This window comes from Schistocerca piceifrons, chromosome 2, assembly GCF_021461385.2.
Source record: "Schistocerca piceifrons isolate TAMUIC-IGC-003096 chromosome 2, iqSchPice1.1, whole genome shotgun sequence".
Taxonomy (NCBI): domain Eukaryota; kingdom Metazoa; phylum Arthropoda; class Insecta; order Orthoptera; family Acrididae; genus Schistocerca; species Schistocerca piceifrons.
Window position 1 is genome coordinate 419,875,143 of NC_060139.1, and position 19,908 is coordinate 419,895,050.

A 19,908-nucleotide genomic window follows, 5' to 3' on the forward strand; every position below is an offset into this window, starting at 1 on the left:
TTTAAGGAGATGGGACCTGGATAAACTGAAAGAACCAGAGGTTGTACAGTGTTTCAGAGAGAGCATAAGGGAACAACTGACAGGAATGGGGGAAAGAAATACAGTAGAAGAAGAATGGGTAGCTTTGAGGGATGAAGTAGTGAAGGCAGCAGAGGATCAAGTAGGTAAAAAGACGAGGGCTAGTAGAAATCCTTGGGTAACAGAAGATAGATTGAATTTAATTGATGAAAGGAGAAAATATAAAAATGCAGTAAATGAAGCAGACAAAAAGGAATACAAACGTCTCAAAAATGAGATCGACAGGAAGTGCAAAATGGCTAAGCAGGGATGGCTAGAGGACAAATGTAAGGATGTAGAGGCTTATCTCATTAGGAGTAAGATAGATACTGCCTATAGGAAAATTAAAGAGACCTTTGGAGAAAAGAGAACGACTTGTATGAATATCAAGAGCTCAGATGGAAACCCAGTTCTAAGCAAAGAAGGGAAAGCAGAAAGGTGGAAGGAGTATATAGAGGGTCTATACAAGGGCGATGTACTTGAGGACAATATTATGGAAATGGAAGAGGATGTAGATGAAGATGAAATGGGAGATACGATACTGTGTGAAGACCTGAGTCGAAACAAGGCCCCCGGAGTAGACAACATTCCATTAGAACTACTGACAGCCTTGGGAGAGCCAGTCCTGACAAAACTCTACCATCTGGTGAGCAAAATGTATGAGACAGGTGAAATACCCTCAGACTTCAAGAAGTATATAATAATTCCAATCCCAAAGAAAGCAGGGGTTGACAGATGTGAAAATTACCGAACTATCAGTTTAATAAGTCACAGCTGCAAAATACTAACGCGAATTCTTTACAGAAGAATGGAAAAACTAGTAGAAGCCGACCTCGGGGAAGATCAGTTTGGATTCCGTAGAAATGTTGGAACACGTGAGGCAATACTGACCCTACGACTCATCTTAGAAGCTGAATTAAGGAAGGGCAAACCTACATTTCTAGCATTTGTAGACTTAGAGAAAGCTTTTGACAATGTTGACTGGAATACTCTCTTTCAAATTCTAAAGGTGGCAGGGGTAAAATACAGGGAGCGAAAGGCTATTTACAATTTGTACAGAAACCAGATGGCAGTTATAAGAATCGAGGGACATGAAAGGGAAGCAGTGGTTGGGAATGGAGTGGGACAGGGCTGTAGCCTATCCCCGATGTTATTCAATCTGTATATTGAGCAAGCAGTGAAGGAAACAAAAGAAAAATTCGGAGTAAGTATTAAAATCCATGGAGAAGAAATAAAAACTTTGAGGTTCGCCGATGACATTGTAATTCTGTCAGAGACAGCAAAGGACCTGGAAGAGCAGTTGAATGGAATGGACACTGTCTTGAAAGGAGGATGTAAGATGAACATCAACAAAAGCAAAACGAGGATAATGGAATGTAGTCGAATTAAGTCGGGTGATGCTGAGGGAATTAGGTTAGGAAATGAGACACTTAAAGTAGTAAATGAGTTTTGCTATTTGGGGAGCAAAATAACTGATGATGGTCGAAGTAGAGAGGATATAAAATGTAGACTGGCAATGGCAAGGAAAGCTTTTCTGAAGAAGAGAAATTTGTTAACATCAAGTATAGATTTAAGTGTCAGGAAGTCATTTCTGAAAGTATTTGTATGGAGTGTAACCATATATGGAAGTGAAACATGGACAATAAATAGTTTGGACAAGAAGAGAATAGAAGCTTTTGAAATGTGGTGCTACAGAAGAATGCTGAAGATTAGATGGGTAGATCACATAACTAAAGAGGAAGTATTGAATAGGATTGGGGAGAAGATAAGTTTGTGGCACAACTTGACTAGAAGAAGGGATCAGTTGGTAGGACATGTTATGAGGCATCAAGGGGTCACCAATTTAGTACTGGAGGGCAGTGTGGAGGGTAAAAATCGTAGAGGGAGACCAAGAGATGAATACACTAAGCAGATTCAGAAGGATGTAGGCTGCGGTAGGTACTGGGAGATGAAGAGGCTTGCACAGGATAGAGTATCATGGGGAGCTGCATCAAACCAGCCACAGGACTGAAGACCACAACAACAACATGCGGGGTTGTGGAAAGTGAAAGTAAACTACGATGAAACGCAAATGTGTACCTGTCAGCTACATTATTTACAGTAAACAGTGTCCAAATTACTAAACCTATTTTTCAGTCATTGTAACAACAAGTTTCACCATAAGACAACTACATTAAAGCAGTCCAGTAGGACGTGGGCCACTGTGAGACAGTGGGGTGGATCCTCACATCTGAGGATGTGACCATGGGTTAGCCAAATGTGGTCAATGCAAAGCCAAAAGAGGACAGTAAATCCCTGTGAGGAGCACAGAGGGAAGACTGCCACATGGTCATGGTCTCCTTTGAGAGGGTCAGTTTATCAGTTTATTCGGAGAAACCAGGGCACATCAATTTGCATTCCAAGCCTTCAACAACTGCCAGCCTAAAGTCGACCAGAGATCCAGTTCTGGTACCTCCATCTCAAAAAGTCGACATCCTGGTAGCCAACTTTACCAACCAGTCAGCATGTTCATTACCTGGGAATCCAATGTGACCAGGGATCATGACTCAGACCTTGGCCTCTGTTGTGGGTGGGGGGGGGGGGGGGGGCGGGAGGGGGGGGGCAGATCTCTCTCTACCGGGAAAAAGGGCACAGTAGTTCAGATGCTCAGGAAAGCAGCAAATGTATATTGCACAGTTGAGCAGCAGTTTTTGGTGCCTAATCTATAGGGGACAAATATCAGCCACTGCAAGTAGGCTGTTCAAAGGGCTGCTCCAAAAGGCACCTATCACACTTTTGAAAGCACAATGTTGTATCAGGTCCAGCATCTGCAATGCTGAGCAATACACCAGGCACCCATTATCAAGATGTAGAGCCGCACAAGTGTAGCGCAATGTGCAGCCCAGCTGGTGTTACTGAAACAGTGAAGAGTATTAAGGTGTGACCAACACATCTGCTAAAGTTGTCGAAGATGGGGAAGCCATGTCAATTGGCCATCGAAGACAAATCCCAAAAAATGATAAGACTGCAACACACTGAGCATTTGATACTGGAGGCAGAATTCTGTTTGGGGATGGACAGAACGATGGTGACAGAAATGCACGACATTTCTTGGTGGCGGGATTACAGAAGCCATAGGTGACAGCCCATGACTGTGTCTTTTGTATGGCACCCTGCAGTCTGCATTTAGCAACACCCGCAATTGAGGAGTAATAGTAGATGTAGTCGGCATACAAGAGAGGAACACAGGAAATTATGAACGAGCTTTAAGACTGCCTACCAACAACCAACTCATGATTCATCATATTCAGTTCCTATCGTTCAGCACATGCACACCTTCAACATGCAATGCAAAGTTACTGGCACTGTGTACTTTTACCAATTCCTTGTGGTTGACTAACTGCAACTGTGATTATGGAAACCTGCACAGTTTTAAAATCTGATGAAGAATCTATATCCTGAAACTTCCTTCCAAATGAAAAGTGTGTGCTCAACTGTGATTCAAACCTAGAACCCAAGCAGACAATGCTATTGCTGGCTGGAATGCCCACTCCACATTCTGGAAACTGTTTTGTCAGCATAATGAGGACTTCTTTTAACAAAGGTTGGGTTTCTGCTAAAGATTTCTTGGAATCCCCTTTTGAAGCATGTCATCACATTCACAAAGGTTTGAAGTTTGCCAGTCAGTGCACAGCTCACAAGTTTTAGAAAAACACTTGCCATTTAGAATATTCCCAATATGTTCCCATTACATAAACTACATATTCTTGTAGGAAAAATGATCTCCCTCAAATGGTAATTAAACATAAAAAGTTGGGATGCCTCTTTTGAGATGCAAAACTTCAAATAAAGAAGTACAGCTTTGTGAAAAATTTTTCGACCCTTCTTTCCTTGAAATGTCTCAAACTACGTAATTGCAATGCCTGGCACTTACTGACTATGCTAACCATAATTTTCTTTACATTATTACAAAAGGAGGCCTTCCTAAAACTACTTATTTAAGGAAAATTAATGGCCAAACTTTGCAAAATATCTGAGCTGACATATTTTTTCTCTATTCTGAGTAGTCATGAGAACCAGGCTCTACAACACTGAATTTTACTATTTATAAATTGGTTACTAACCTTAGCAGCAGGCCGATGCTACAATTTTCACATGGAGACAACTGTTAAATACTATATTACATTTTGTGAAAATGACAAAAATTCAAAATTTTGTGCACAGTATTTTGACCACCCTCACTTACACGAGTGCAACAACTCAAGTATTGCATATGAAAAGCTAAAAATTAGGGAATTATGTTTGTTTAGTGTTGAAATTACAGATAAGATCCCAAAAAAAATTTGTGATGTTAAGGTGTGAGGCTCTACCAAGTTGGCAAAAATAATAAAGGGTCATTCCATGCCAAGTGGTCTAAACCTTCCCACCATCATGTCTCCAATTTTCTTCAAATTTTATCTGTAGCACTAGTCAAGTGCTAAATTAAGTTTCTCAAGATTTCAAGCCTCTAGCTGCAATACTTGCTGATCTACACCCCCTTGTCTGAAGGGTAGTAAGTTCGCATGCGCGCGACATCAGACAAAATGCCATTTTTGGGGTCTCATAAAATTGAAACCAATTCATAAGAATGGTTAGTAAGATGAGACCCTGTACAGTTTTTTGTGCTGATTCAAACGAAATTAATTATAAGATTACTGATGCAAAATCCGGTCAAACAAGTCGACTCAAAGTGTACCCCTAATTCTGTCGTGACTTAATGCGACAAATTTTGACCAATATTCAGACTGCAATAATTTCCTTGCAGATAAAGATATGGACTTGAACTTTTTACCAAGTCTTATCTTTGTGCTGGACATAATACAGCTGGATTTCCAACTACCCAGGCTTTATAGTCGCCTTGCAAAATCTCTTCAAATTTGGCAGTGTCAGCGCAAATGGCTTTATTTACCAAAGTTCAAAGCCCATTACTACAAAATAGTCAGCCTGGATTTAATTGTGAATAGTATCATCTGAAAGAGAAACTCTTGCTCTACAAGATGGATATATTTTTCTTTTGCAACGCTTCCATTAAGTGCTTATTTACTCAGGTCAAAGTATCTTATATTTTGTGTGCGCAGTGCCCTGCGTTGGTCCATGATGGCTGAGCCATTACTGGTTATCACAATAAAACCAGCATCCCCATCGCCATAGGGGCCACGCCCGATAGCCATGCAGTAACAGCCACGGGTGGGTATCTTTACTGCAGGTTCCCAAGCCTGATTACAGGGTGTCTTTACCACAGGATCCCAAGCCTGATTGTGGGTTTCTTTATGCAGGTTCCCAAGCCTGTCTTCCTCAGTTACTTCATCATTCTGGAAGCATCGTTGATTTGCAAGAGAATGCTTTCAGGAAAACTGTATTGCCGACCAGATGATGTCACTGATGGAGCTGGAATAACACCAATGATAAGTTGTTCTGGAATCCAGCAAGTATCACGTCTTAAGGGCCAATAAAATGAACTTGCAGGACCATGAGGATGCATAAAGCTTATGAAAGCATCTTTCTGTTCGACTGAGATTTCAACGATGTTTCCAATCCACCATTTCTTTTCATAAATGCAAGCAACATACTGCCCAGGCTGAAGATCCATGACTTGAACTACTACTTCAGCAGCACTAATTTTGGCCAAAAAAGATGTCGCATCATTAGAAACTCTACTGACCTTAATTGTCGTCATATCAATGGGCAAAAAATGGTGGTTTTCTCTTGTGCCAGCTAGAGTGTGCCCTTGCAGGAATCTTTCTTCTTGAGAAGCTTTTTCTTCTTCAACTTCCTCTTTGCTGATGAAAAAGAATTTGATTCCATTGATATTATCATTGCAGAAGTTGAAAAGATCTTTGGGTGTTAGAATCTGGTTTTCATATGGACGTTGCAAACTTGCTCTTGCTGCCAACCGTTTTGTTGTGCCTCCAATGCCATCACAAGGCGACTTTCCATGGCTTGTTCCAAAGAAATTCCATTCTGCTGTTATTTCAAAATCTTCTTTGTGATAGCATAAGTTGAGAAAATTCTTGAAATTCTTATATTGTGCAGCTGAACCATCACTGAAGTAGTGGATGTGGCTTATTTTGGAAAATTGCATCTTCAGGTAATTGATTACTTTTCCAATGTAAACATGGACAGTAATCGTATCGTGTCGAAGGCAGTCACTAATAACACAAAGATTCACACATTGCACCTCTTCGTTTTCACAGTAGTAGACTACAAATGGATGAACTGTTGCTTGACTGTTTTCCCAGTGAAAGCCTTGCACTGCATCTTGAACAATAAATGAATAGTTTTCAGCAAAATCCATTAGTATTATGAATTCGCCTTCTTTCAAATCAGTTTTGAGAGCTTTCAGGTGCTGGCTTTGATGCTTGGCAATGTAGTGATGACAAGACAGGTTCCAAATTTTTGCTGCAATATCTTCAACATACTCTTCTGTTGAAAGCTGCTTTGTTTCTAAAGTATCCCTGTCGGTATGAATCCATTGTTTGTACTCAATCAGTTCTTCAGGGTCATTATCTTCAAAATATGTTGCAATAACTGCTTCTACACCTTCTGGACCAGGGCAGTTTTCACAACGATGAAGCATACAATCCTTGTTTTCCAAGCTGCAAACAGCTTTGCTAAGAATTTCCTTGTAGTCTTCATTGATTGATGCACCAGTGAGCATAAGCTTGACATTTTGGTGTATTGTACAGACACAAACTGAGTGCATTCCAGCAGAGCCAACTGTAACACACCATTTTGGTCTAAGCTCGCAAAACTTTGAGAAGCCAATTTCTGGTCCATTTTGCTTCTGATAAGACACGTACATTTCCTTCAAATTGCAAAGCAACAACCGCTTTTGCTTGTACACCTTTGTTCCTGAAATTCTCACAGGCACACAGTCTTTCTTCCCTGGACAAAGTCTGCTGAATTCGTCATCTTGAAAAAAGTCATGTACTTTCTGGACAACTTCATCTGAAAGCTTCCTTCCTTGCCGATTTGCTGGAAAAGCTAGAACACCTTGCTCATTCTTCAGTTTTCTCGCTTGCTTTACCATTCTTTCTGATACATTAAATGCTGTTGTCGTATCTTTAATTGTCCAGCTTCTTGGAACCAAGGTCAATATTTGAACTTTTGTCCTACGATTTGACACTTTACATTTTTCTTTCAACTCTTCTATAAGATTATCAAGATCTGCACAATTATTGCATGGGCGACTTTTACTTGAACTTGGCTGTTCATCGTAATTGATTCCTACAGCAGCAGCAATTTGATTCCCAATTAAACTTTGTGCATCCAAGATCTTTCTTTTTGCATAGCTTTGCTTATCTCTTTTACTTAGTTGTCTTCTTTTCAATGGTGAAGCACCAATAAATGATAAACTTTTGTTGATGGCTGGTTCAGTTTCATCCGTTGTGAAATCTTGTTCAGATTGGGTTGATAGTGATGATGAATCTTCTAGCTTTTGGTTCAGTGCCGACATGCAGCGAGGGCAAAGCTTCTGACCAGGTTTTATATCAATCACTTCTTTTTTCTTTAACAGGCAAAGTTTGGCAGCTGTTTCATTATCAAGCAGTCTAAGTCCAGCTTTTACATTGTGATTCCTCTTCTTGAATGGATTGCAACATTTCTTTTGCATCGCTTGATATTCATGTAGGAAGAGGGCTTCATGGTGGAAGCAAATGATGGAATTTTCGTCAAGTTTGGCTTCTGAACGCGAAACAAGCAATTTCTGGTCACATTCTGTGAAATCACTAAACGCTTTGAATCCAGTCTTCTTAGCATAGAAGATAACATGGCACTTCGATGCAGCAGCATCTTTTCCAATTGAACAGGGGGCCAACGATTCTTCTTCTTCATTAACTTCTGACATCTCTCACTGGCCAATCACTGAATAAAACACGAATGAAATATCCAATTATATCAGTAATTCTAAGCGACTATTAAGATTCAAATTCCTAGAAATGAAGAAAAATTAGTGCATCGCGCATACAAAATATAACAACTTTGATGTGAGTTAATGAGTACTTAATGGTCGCGTTGCAAAAAAAACAAATGTCAGTCTTGTAGAGCAAGAGTTTCTCTTTTAGGTGATACTATTCACAAGCAGATTCAGGCCAACTATTTTTTAGTAATTGGCTTGAAACTTTGGTAAATTTTACCGTTTGTGCTGACACTGCCTAATTTGAAGAGATACTGCAGGGCGACCATATGGCCTGGATCATTGCAAATCCGGCTGCATTATGTCTAGCACAAGCATGAAGCTTGGCCAAAAGTTCAAGTCCATATCTTCAACTGCAAGGAAATCATTGCAGTCTTAATATTGGTCAAAATTTGTCGCGTTGTGTCACGACAAATTTTGAAGTATACTTTGAGTCGAGTTATTTGACCGGGGTTTGCATGAGTAATGTTATACATAATTTCGTTGGAATCAGCAAAAAAAACTGTACAGGGTCGCATCTTACTAACCATTCTTATGAATTAGTTTCGATTTTATTAGACTCCAAATATGACATTTTTTTTATGTTGCATGCACACGGACTAAGTACACTTCAGACAAGGGGGTCTAGATCAGCAGCTATTGCAGCTAGAGGCCTGAAATCTTGGGAAACTTACTTCAACACTTGACTAAAGCTACAGTTAAAATTTGACGAAAATTGGAGACCATGATGGTGGGAACTTTTTTCAGTTTTAGACCACTTGGTGTGGAATGACCCTAAACATGTTTCTTGGATTGACATGCTTTTGAGTGGAAGTGTTCTCTGGTTGGTTGATTGGTTGATTTGGGGGAAGGAACCAACCAGGGAGACCATCGGTCGCACTGGATTAGGGAAGAATGGGGAAGGAAGTTGGTTGTGCCCTTTCAAAGGAACCATCCTGGCATTTGCCTGAAGCGATTTTTTAGGGAAATCACAGGAAAACTAAATCAGGATGGCCGGACATGGGTTTGAACTGTCGTCCTCCCGAATGCGAGTCCAGTGTGCACCACTTCACTTGGTTGTTCTCTGGTAAGCGAGATTAAGAAGAGGTACAGCACGTTCTGAAGTGAAAAAGTCACAAAATAATAAATACAACAGAAAGTCTCACAGACAACATTTTTTGGGTCGACCGAAGCGTCCTATCCCACCCGTCGGCTTTGACCTATGATGTAAGGCTGTTGTTGTGTGTGACATCATGACTGCGCAGAGTTTCGTTTGAGAGTGTGGCATGTTTGTAGGTGTTGTCGTGTTGCTGTTCGTGGTGCCCTATGGTGGTGTGTTTAGGGGTTTCATGTTGTGTGGTTTATTGGGTTCAGTTTGGTGTTACTGCTTTTTCTGGCTGGTTCTCGTTTTGGCTGTGTGTGGAGAGGAATTGTTTTCAGTGAGTTAACAATTTCGTGTGTTTGTGTGAAAGTTATTGTAGTGCTCTTAGCTGTAGGTCGTGTGTTAATTTGAGTAAATTAATTTGTTGCTGCTCTTGTTAGGTATGGGTATGACGGATAAAATTAATAGTGTGCGCTGCATGTTACGAAGGGAGCGAGTCCGTTGGAGATGATTACATTTTTGCAGCTGTTTGGCTTGTTGGCGGAGGTGGTGAAGTGTGCTGTTTGTGGGTATGACATCACACTGGCAAAAGTTCCAGCGTCTCAGTCTAGAGAAGGTTATATGTGGCGGTGCCATAGGGATACCCTATGGCATTCCATACGTCGCAGTTCCTGGTTCAAGAAGTCTAGGTTGGCCATGCGCAAGACTGTGTTGTTGACGTACTACTTTTGTTATAAATCCTCTCACAATTTTTGCGAGCATGAGACTGGTGTGAGTGAGAGGAGAGAGCTTGACTGGTTTTCGTTTTGGCATGAAGTATGTTCTGAGTTCATTAAGTACAGGGGTAACTTTGGTGGGCCTGGGGTTGTGGCGGAGGTGGACGAGTCACAGTTAGGGAAAAGGAAGTATGGGAGGGGTGGGTCTGTGGTTGGTTTCTGGGTGTGTGTGGGGGGGGGGGGGGGGGTTGTTGAGCAGGGGGTGGGTGTTTGGAATGTGTTTTTAGGGTTGTGGAGGGGCAGTCTGAGAGGGAATTAGTGGGGTTAATGGATAAGTTTATAGAACCGAGTTCTACTGTAATTTATTATGCTTTTTCAACTTATAGGGGTTGGGTGATTGGGGGTGAAATAATTTTGTAGTGAATCATAGCTTAGAGTTTAAAAATTATGAGACAGGAGTTTGTATGAATACCACAGAGGGGATGTGGGGGACCATTAAGTCAGTTCTTGGGAGGGGGAAGAGGTGCTCTTCTAACCTTCAGTCACATTTTAATGAGTATTGAAGGTGGAAGAGCGTCCGTGAGGGCTATTTTTTTTTTTTTTTTTTTTTTTTCGGGGTTTTAAGGGCTATCAGCAAGATGTACAGGTCAAAGGTGGTTAGTTTGGGTGGGTGACTGCAGCTCAGAAGGGGGGGTGTTGGTTTTTGATTTAGTTGTGGAAGATCTATTTTGTTGCAGTTTTTGTTGAGCTGTAGTGTGTGACTGAGATTTGTTTATTTTGTGTTTGTTTTTTGTTTATGGATATTTTATTTTGGGGTGAGGGGGGAGGTTGTGTTGAGGGGTGTGGATGGGTTGGGTCTTTCTTTTGGTTGTGTATTTTTTCATTTCGTTGGTGTGTGTGTGTGTGTGTGTGTGTGTGTGTGTGTGTGTGTGTGTGTGTGTGTGTGTGGGGCTGACCTTGGTTGAGGCGCAACTTTGTTGTGGTAAGTTTTTATTTTCTTGTTTTTAGTGTATTTGTTGTGTGTTGTGGCTGGTAGGGTGGTGTTGAGTTGTGTGGTTTGTTGTATTGGTGATTTGGTATCGTGTTGGTTCGTAGGTATGTAGTTGAAGGGAAGTTTTATATTTCAATTTCTGGTCATATCTGTGGGTTTTTTGGTATTGGGGGTCGCTGGTTGACCTATGTGGGCGAAGGGAAATGTTCGATTCCAATGGGTGGTTGTGGCTGTGGGTGTTCCGGTATCGGAAGTTGCTGTTATGCTATATAGGTCGAGGGAAGTGCCAGATTCCAATTTGTGGGATCGGCAGATGCTGTTGAGGTATATAGGTGAAGGGAAGTGTCCGATTCCAGAGGATATTATGTTTAGTGGAATTTGGGGAGTTTTGTGTTGTCGGTTTTTTTCGTCGTTTTGTGTGGTTTGGTATGGTGGTGTGTATCTAAATTTCTTTATATTTACTTTGTCCCCAACCAAAAACCCCAATTTCCCACGCTTGTCCCGTTGGTTTCATTAGGTTTTATGTGGAACGTGTACGTGTTGGATTTTCAATGTATTTTCGGGCTTGTTGTCATGTTTACGTTAAGACGTCATGGGCGCCATATTGGAGTCGTAGTGTATGGTCGTTTCCGCCATATTTGTGACGTCATGGATTAAAGCAGACGGGTGGAATCGGACGCTTCCGTATTTCCCATTTTTTTTCCCCACATATGGAAACATCAGACCTACACGTACTTAGAAGCCTACAGATACGGGGACATCTAACCACAATACCTTCATCCTCACTATGGCAGTGAAAGACTGGAAAGTGCATCTTGCCAACAAGCGAAATCTCTGTGTGCAAAACTGTGCATTTATAAATGAAAAAGTACTGCCGTAACAAAATACCAACAATATATTCTCTGTTCTGTTTTCTTTGCCAATTCTGAAACGTTCTTTCCAATGAAACTGACAAGAGTCTGGTCCTGTAGCTGCTAAATTACGCGATGGATCATTAAAGTTACTAAAATTTCCTAAGGGACCCAAAAAAAGTCATACATCTTATCATTACCTTACAGAACGAAGAAGACATTTGCTATTGGTAAGTTCAACGACACAATAAAATCCACTTACCAAAGGTTAAGATCAATAAGTCCTCGATTTATGGAATATGTAGACTTGCAAGAATGAAGAAAGATAATAGCAACGGCAAAAAGTGTAACAATCATTTTTCTACTAATGTAATTCTGTGCATAGCATTAATTATTTATTTAACTGTTTTTTTCTACTTGTAATTTACTACACGTTTCAAACAGAACAAAAACTGCGAAATGAGATCCGCGAACATGGAGCAAAAATGATTCCCGAAGTAATTTTGCTAGCAACTTTTAATATTGTGGATTCTCTGAGGTAATGGGTTTGAAAGTGTTCGTGTAACTTCTCGTAACTCTAATCAAACGAAATGGCGTCTTACCTTTCAATTTTACTTAAAATGGATGGATTAACAACTTCAATTTCACATTTCTCCATTCCCTCGTTCACAGCCATAACGATTAGCCTAGTACTAACCACACAAACTCACACTAAATCACTAATGTTTCGAGCTCACTCACAACCACCCCTGACAACAACAAAAATCAATAACAACCTATTCTCAAACTGCCTCCCGGTTCCAAGGATATTATAAGAGGCACCATGTACGAATCTTTTCATGCTATCTCTGGTTTGTGTGAAGTGTGAATTCGTAGGCTGGTTGTGAAAACTGAAAACGTTGAGGTTAATTATTTGAATAATAGTGTTCCTGCCCTGATACATTCATTTGAGTTTTCATTTTAATTCATATCAAACTTGAATTATTCGGTCTGAGCACCTGGAAAAACTACAGTTTTGCGTCTCACCGCTCGCCGCAAACAAACGTAAAAATGTGTACGTATTTCCTTCATACGTTTGTATATGTTGACAGGAAACATTTGACTCGTCATGTACCCTCAAGGATCTTCTTCCCGACTTATATATGGCACACGATATGTGAACGAATGAATTAACTCGTGCATGATACTATTTTTATCTTTTCACAAGAAGAGTTGTTTTCTTATCGTGTCCAAACAATACAGTAGGTGCTATGAAACAGTGATATCTCAGTCATAATTATTTATGATGAAAGCGTGCAGAAAAGTCAGCAGTTATTATTGTGCGATCCGCTGTGAAATTTGGTACAATTAATGAATTATTATATGTGATGATTTCTTTTTTATGCTTGCGTACCAAAGCTTGAGCGGGCATGCAACAAACCCCTTTTTTTTCCTTAGTGGAGTTACGATGCCCCAAGACATGATACCATAATACATTAGCGAATGAAAATTGGAAAAGTAAGTTAGCTTGTAGACGTTTTCGTGTCCAGAGTCTGATATTTTCTGTAATGTAAAATGGATAAACATGTTTCCTATCTTCCTTTTAATTTATTGAACCAGATTCATACAAATATGTGTTAATAATGGTTCATGTTAGCCTACTAGGCCATTTTTCTCCAAGCAATCAATTTTTTAGTGAATAGGTATAGGCATTTTTGTCACGTTCGTGAATGTGGAGTCACTATTGTGTGTCTATAGTGTGTACATTGAGAATGAGAAGAAACAGCAAAGCTCTTTGTATGCAGGAGAGGATAGTACTTGAGGTACCTTTGGTACAGTTATCACAGGTACACGACTCTCAGGAGTTCTTCCAACACACCGATTCGCAGCAGCTGTCAATCGTTTACGGTAGTCAGGGTGATTTCCAGGTGCTTACGAATGTCAGCCAACTGATCCTGTGTTTGAGAACAGCATTCACATGTTGATAGTTCTTTCTTATACAACACAAAAGTTTCTTGAATGCTTCAGGTCACGTGCCCTTTTACTTTCACCACATTTTCTGCTGCAACTGCTTTGATGATTGTGTTGGTTTTGACATCCTGGCAAGAACAGTTCCATTCATCTTCCAGATGTTACGATTTGCACATATGCTTTGTTCACAGGATGTTCGTAATCAGGGTCCGGTTTTCCAAACAGTCCTATTACAATCTTCACATATTTTCCATTGTCCAACGTATATTTTGTTGCCAATGGAATGTGATTCACGTACATTTAAATCATCAGTACTCTCCAGTTCACGATTGATGATTGGCAGAAGGTTCCCAGTAGCACTTTGACTAGTTGTCGACCATTCCACTGTCAAGTAGCATGTACATCTAAATTTTTCCATGCAAGCTCTTATTTCTCTTTATTTGCTATTATTGTGGTTTCTCCCTATTTAGGTGAGCGTCAACAAAATATTTTCACGTTCAGGGGAGAAGGTCGGTGATTTAAATTTTGTGAAATGGTCTCACTGCAACGTAAAACTCCTTTGTTTTAATGATTGGCACCCAGCTCACATATTGTATCCATAACATTCTCCTCTGTTTCACAGTAATACTAAATTAGCTGCCTTCTTTGAACTTCTTCAGTGTCATCGGTCAATCTCTTTCGTTAATGATCCCATACTGCGCAGCAGTACTGTAGTAGAAGACTGACAAGCGTACTGTGGGCAGTCTCTTAAATAGATATGATGCGTCTTCTAAGTATTCTGCCCCTAAAACACAGCATTTGGCTTACCTTCCCCCATAACATTTTCTCTGTAATAGTTATAGTTTAAGCTGTTCATAATTGTCATCCCTAGGTAATTGGTTGAATCAACAATCTTTAGATTTGTATTTTTTTTTAATTGTGTAACTGAAATTTAACAGATTCTTTTTAGTACTCACATGTAGGACCTAAACATTTTATTGTTCAGTGTCAGTTGTCACTTTTCACACCAAACTAATATCTTGTCTAAATCATTTTGTAGTTTGTATTATCTTCTGATGACTTTGACAGTAAATTATCAGCATCATCTGCAAACAGAGTAAGAAGGCTCTTCACATTGTCTCCCAGTCGGTTATATAGATTAGAAATAGTGGAGGGCCTATAACAGTTCCTTGGATATTGCTATGATGTCACATTTTGATAGGAGTATTCACAGTTTCGTTATTAGTTGGTGAAGCCAACAAATGTGAAAAAAGAACCTAGTTGTGGTGACAGATTGATTGTAGCTGTGCCCGAGGTCTGGATTAGATGGTAAAACTTTGGTTTTGAGTTGGTCAAGACACTAAATGGGAAACTAAAAAGAGCCTGGTTGTGGTGACAGACTAATGGCTAGCTTAGCCAATTTGAAAAAAAAAAAAAAAACGCTACTGATACCACATTGTAGTCGTCTTGTTTATGGCATTTGTCGCATGTTTCTCATGTCACAGGTCAAAGCCGTTGTCTTATAGGGCCTATTGATAATTCCTCTTTATGTGAATCCACTTGAGATTTTCTTTCAATAGCACTCATTACTTCATGTGAATAAAGGCCTCCTTATTTTTCACAAGAAAACTATTTTCTGAATTTTTGCTGTGTGTTAACAGATCGTCGTCTTCAGATTATTTCATAAAATTTGAACTCATAATTGGAACATCAGTGATCTTGTATTGTAATATAAGAAAAACAAACATTCCATATTGGAAATTTTTTTTTTTTTTATGGTATGGTATGGTAACCAGTTTGTTGTACATAGACCGTCATCAGACCAGTAATGTCTCCATTGATGATGCTTGGATACAAAGTGTGGAGCCAGTGTAAGTGCAAGAATCATCTATTGTCAACTGCTCATACTGGAATGTTTACTGCTTCTTCTCTGGTGAAGGAATTTCGAAAAACCATATTTGTTACCCCACTGTAGCAGCTCTGTCATCAGTAACATTACTATTGCACAGTGAAGATGTTGATTTTGTGTTGCCACTGGTGTACTTTGAACTTTCTATGACAAGTGCTTCTTGCACTTACACCAGCTCCAGATATCAATTCTATGCATTACCAATAGAAACATTACGGTCTGATGATAATCTATGTATGAATGAAACCAGGTAAAATGTTACTGCAAATTGATGTTGGTGATGAAGATCTGTAATTCAGCTGACAAGGAGAGATCCACGGCAGTGTAGTACTCTTTTTGAAACTATCCATACAGTGATGTAGGTTAAGATCCCCAGTACCACACTCAGTCTTTCACCATGATGGGCCTTTGTTTGCAAATAATTAATGGAAAAATGTCCGGAATTTTGTATGACACTCAAAATAGCATTAAAAAAGTTGAATTATATAGTATGGTTGCATGGTATAGTGGATAGGATAACAGCTTGGCATGCAGGAGATGACGTGTTCGAATCTTGTCCGGTACAATAAGTTTTTTTATCAAAACGACTTTGATCATCATTTTTATTCAATTATTTAATTTAAATGTAATTTTTTAATTCCATTCCTTTGTAGCATAATTTTAATCATAATATCAACCTGTTCATTTGCTGTCATTTTTTTATTATTCTTTCTCCATCTGAAATCTTTGGTCGTGTGTTTTAATTAATTTTTTGTATTAATTTTGATTTAATTTGTTTTATCACCCTGTTTTTTCCCCTTATTATTATGTTCCTTACATGTATTTCTCATTTTGCTTGACTTTTGGTTTGCTTATAAACCCTTCATTTAAATTTTCATCTGCATTATTTTGTCCATAGTGCAATACATATTAAGGTTATGTTTTAAGTGTATGTATAACGATTACCGTGCAAAAATTAAAAAAATTGCACATCTGGTAACAAAAATATACTTTTTGTACCATTGCACAAATATAGATTCTCTCGTCTTTTGTTTTTTTAACTGATAGGTAGGAATTTTCAAATAACAGAATATTATAATAGATAACTTTCATTAAATTCATATTCACAAAAAATCTGATTGGAAAAAGGATGATACAAGGAAAAAATGAAACAGTTCATTCGCTGGTTAAAATGATGCAACAAAGAAATAGAAATAAAAAAAATACATTTAAACCAATTTATTGAATAAAAAGAGTGATTGAAGTAATTTTGATAAAAATTTAAAAGTGAAAGAGAATTTAGTGCACCTATTAAGATTTGAACTCACAATCTCTTGCATGTGATGCTATTATCATGTCCATTATAGCACTCAACCAGACTACATGGTGCAACTTTTTTAATGCCATTAAGTCTCACAGAAAATTCTGATTATTTTTTTTTTTTTTTTTTTTTTTTTTTTTTTCATCAGTTGCTCACAAACGAGGGTCCACTAGGGTGAATGGCTGCAGTGTGTGATATTTGGGATCTTAACCTACATCACCATATAGATAGTTTTAAAATGTTGATTGCGCCACTCTTTGTGAGTACTGCTATTTTATTTCTTGTCTACTGGTGTGACCTGTGCAACTTTTCAGTCCATAGGTAGTGGTGTTTTTTGAAGCAAGCAGTTGTATATGTTAAATATGGAGCTATTTTGTCAGCATGCTCTGAAAGGAATGTATTTGGTTTACAGTCTGGTCTGGAAGATTACTCTTCATTCAGTGATTTAAGTTTCTTCTCTGCACCAAGGGCATGTACTTCTAAGTTACTCATATTGGCAGTTCATGATTGAAATTTACTGCATCATCTTTGGTGAAGGAATTTTGGAAAACTGTGTTTAGTACCTCCGGTTAAGTGGCTCTGTCATTGGTAACACTACCATTGCTATCACACTGTGATGGTATTGATTGTGTTGTCACTGGTGTACTTGGAGAGTTTGCCTTCTTTTAAAGCTGGCTTTTTTCCCATTGCTTCTGCAACAGTGTTGTGACCTTGTGACAAAACAGGTTAACTCTCATCATCCCCATGGAATTATGCAGATGAATATGAATCAAGTAGAAGCATTGATGATTCCAATCTCTTCAGTCTTTTATTAGGCCTATATTATTTGACATGAATCTCTCAGTCGTAGTTAATACTATTTCTGACTTTATACATCATCTGGTCTACACTTACATAATTACGTTAGAAGGGGAATGGGGATAGTCTCATAATAAGTTCTCAGTCAGATTTTTTTATCTGCTGTTTTAAATAGATTTATAATTTGGCCTATTTTTGACAGAGTTGGACATTATGGTGTTTAGCCTCACTACAACAATGCTCCAGTCACTAACTCCTGTATTCATCATGAGACACTCTATTTGCTCAGGACTGTTTGTTGCCATGAGGTGTGGGCTGATGAACTGATTGCTCAAAACAATTTTTAAAGAATACATGTAGTAATATTTTGGTTATGTTATGCTTACCACCAATTTAAACTTTGTTTACCCTACCTCGCCCCAAATATTGATGGTATATTGGATTAAACTTCAACTATAATTGTATGAATTGGGTACCTGTTTGAAATGAGACTAAAATATCCCTTGAACTCTTCAGCAACTTTACTATTTGTGTCAGAGAATCAGTAAAAGAAACCAATCGTTAATTTATTCCAGTTGATGAGTAAACCTCTATCCATACTAACTTGCAGCAACTATGTACTTCAATTTCACTACAAGATAAGCTACTTCTGACAGCAACTTCCGACCACGTAACATTGGAGCTCTGAACTACCAGTAATGCCCATATCTTGCTGGCCAAGTGGCTTCCTATGAAACAGACCAAGAAACTGCATCTGGCTCAGGATCTCTTATCAGCCACGCATAGTACCTGAAACCTGTTTGACCAACAAACTTAGGTTGTGTTTCAATCAGTCCGCTGCCACACATTAACATGATCTACCGCTCAACCAAGGGTGAGCATCAACGTCAATGTGGGCAGTAACTGGGCCGACCATGGTAGCAGACCAGTTGGGATACATGTGGGATCTGCTAGACATCCCTCAGGTTCCCGCATCCAGTCCACCATAGTGATGCCCACTGGCAGCAACCTCAAGCTGTGTGACCGAAGCAAGCCTGTAGCTGTGAGTGAAGGGTCATCAGTTCAGCTCACATCTGAATAATAGCATTCTCAGTTCCTACCCTTACTAAAGATCATCGAAACCTAAACTACACGCACATGCAAGGTCACAGTATAATAAACAAATGAACAGTGTACTCTCTCAGTGCTGCTGCAGAGAAAACTGAAGCCTGACTAAATACAAATTCAAAATAATTCCTTTGGAAGGGACAGTGAGATAACTTTTCATTCTAAGTTGCACACGATTCAGCAGCTGAGTTCATATTTTTAATAATCCCTGACAAATTCCCTAAGCTTCTTTTGGTCCATTTTCTCCTGGAGGTCGATTTTATACATGGAGAGTGTGGTCATTTTTGTTTTGGAGTAATCTCCCACAGATTCAGTAAATTTTCTGTGCTTTCTTATTGCATAAACCTTGTGATTGACTGACCATTATTTCTTCCTGAACTCTATAGTTGACTGGTTCAGGGAACACATTTCTTCTTCTGCAGAGAGAAAATCTCCATCATCCACACCATGGGAGACTATAATGCTTATTCACTCACTATCATTGTTGAAATTCTCTCAAACCTTCTTTTTTTTTTAATTGTAGCTCTTGTTCTTTCTTTCCACATTTCCAGTTAAATTATAGGGTATGGGTTCCACCTTTTTGCAATCACACTGTTTTTTCTTTTTAACCAAACACATTGCAGCACCTCTGTGCCATCATCAGTGGGTTTTTGTTTATTGAAAACTATAAAAAGTGAAAGTATTTTAGGTTATAGCTGCTTTAACAAAGTGAGGCCTAAAGAAAGTTTTTGTTCATTTTGTTTCTTACCATAATTTTACATTATATGGTTTTGCAGGAGCAGCTGTTTTGTGTCCTGCATCAATAGCTTGTCACCTGCAAACCAAACGATGTACATGTAAATTTCATCGGCGAGTTAACACGTCTCTTGATCGTTAAGAAACATGTTTTGGCATGTCAAAATTGTTTTGCATATATAATTGTTACTACTCATGTTTTGTTGTGACTGGTCCTTCTTTTAGGTAAAGTGTGGTGAGCACTGTGTTGCTGTGTTTCCTAACACATTCAGTGTTCACTTTTTCCTCAAGAGAGTTTGGCACTGAATTTGAATTTTGTTTACTTTCCTGTGTGTGTGTGGGGGGGGGGGGGGGCGGGGGCGTGGTATTGTAGTTGGGTGGCGGTTAGGGCCTTATAGGTGATCAACAAATGTGTTATGGATGCTGTTACTTATTAGGTGGTCAGCAAATGTTATATGGATGTTGTTACTTTCTAGTGCTCCGAGGTGTTCTGAGTATCTT

General features: G+C 39.1%; 2 protein-coding genes across 6 annotated transcripts in view; one reads left to right on the forward strand and one right to left on the reverse strand.

Annotated features, from left to right (window-relative positions):
* Positions 1 to 12,418, reverse strand: part of LOC124778018 (zinc finger protein ubi-d4) — a 249,386-nt gene extending 236,968 nt beyond the window's left edge. For both annotated transcript variants that reach the window (XM_047253596.1, XM_047253595.1), the window contains exon 1: positions 12,232 to 12,418. In XM_047253596.1, the coding sequence (XP_047109552.1) occupies positions 12,232 to 12,305 (74 nt within the window). In that variant the 5' untranslated portion in view covers positions 12,306 to 12,418. The remainder of the gene's footprint in view (positions 1 to 12,231) is intronic.
* Positions 12,419 to 12,481: 63 nt separating this feature from the next.
* LOC124776449 (E3 ubiquitin-protein ligase Hakai) overlaps positions 12,482 to 19,908 on the forward strand; it is a 75,853-nt gene continuing 68,426 nt past the window's right edge. Inside the window, exon 1 of one of the 4 annotated variants that reach the window (XM_047251455.1) lies at positions 12,482 to 12,683. The gene's annotated coding sequence lies outside the window, so the exon portion shown is untranslated. Of the gene's footprint in view, positions 12,684 to 12,745; positions 12,871 to 12,929; positions 13,127 to 16,930; positions 17,027 to 19,908 lie in introns of those variants that run through there. The other 3 variants (XM_047251456.1, XM_047251457.1, XM_047251458.1) reach the window with 3 other exon arrangements.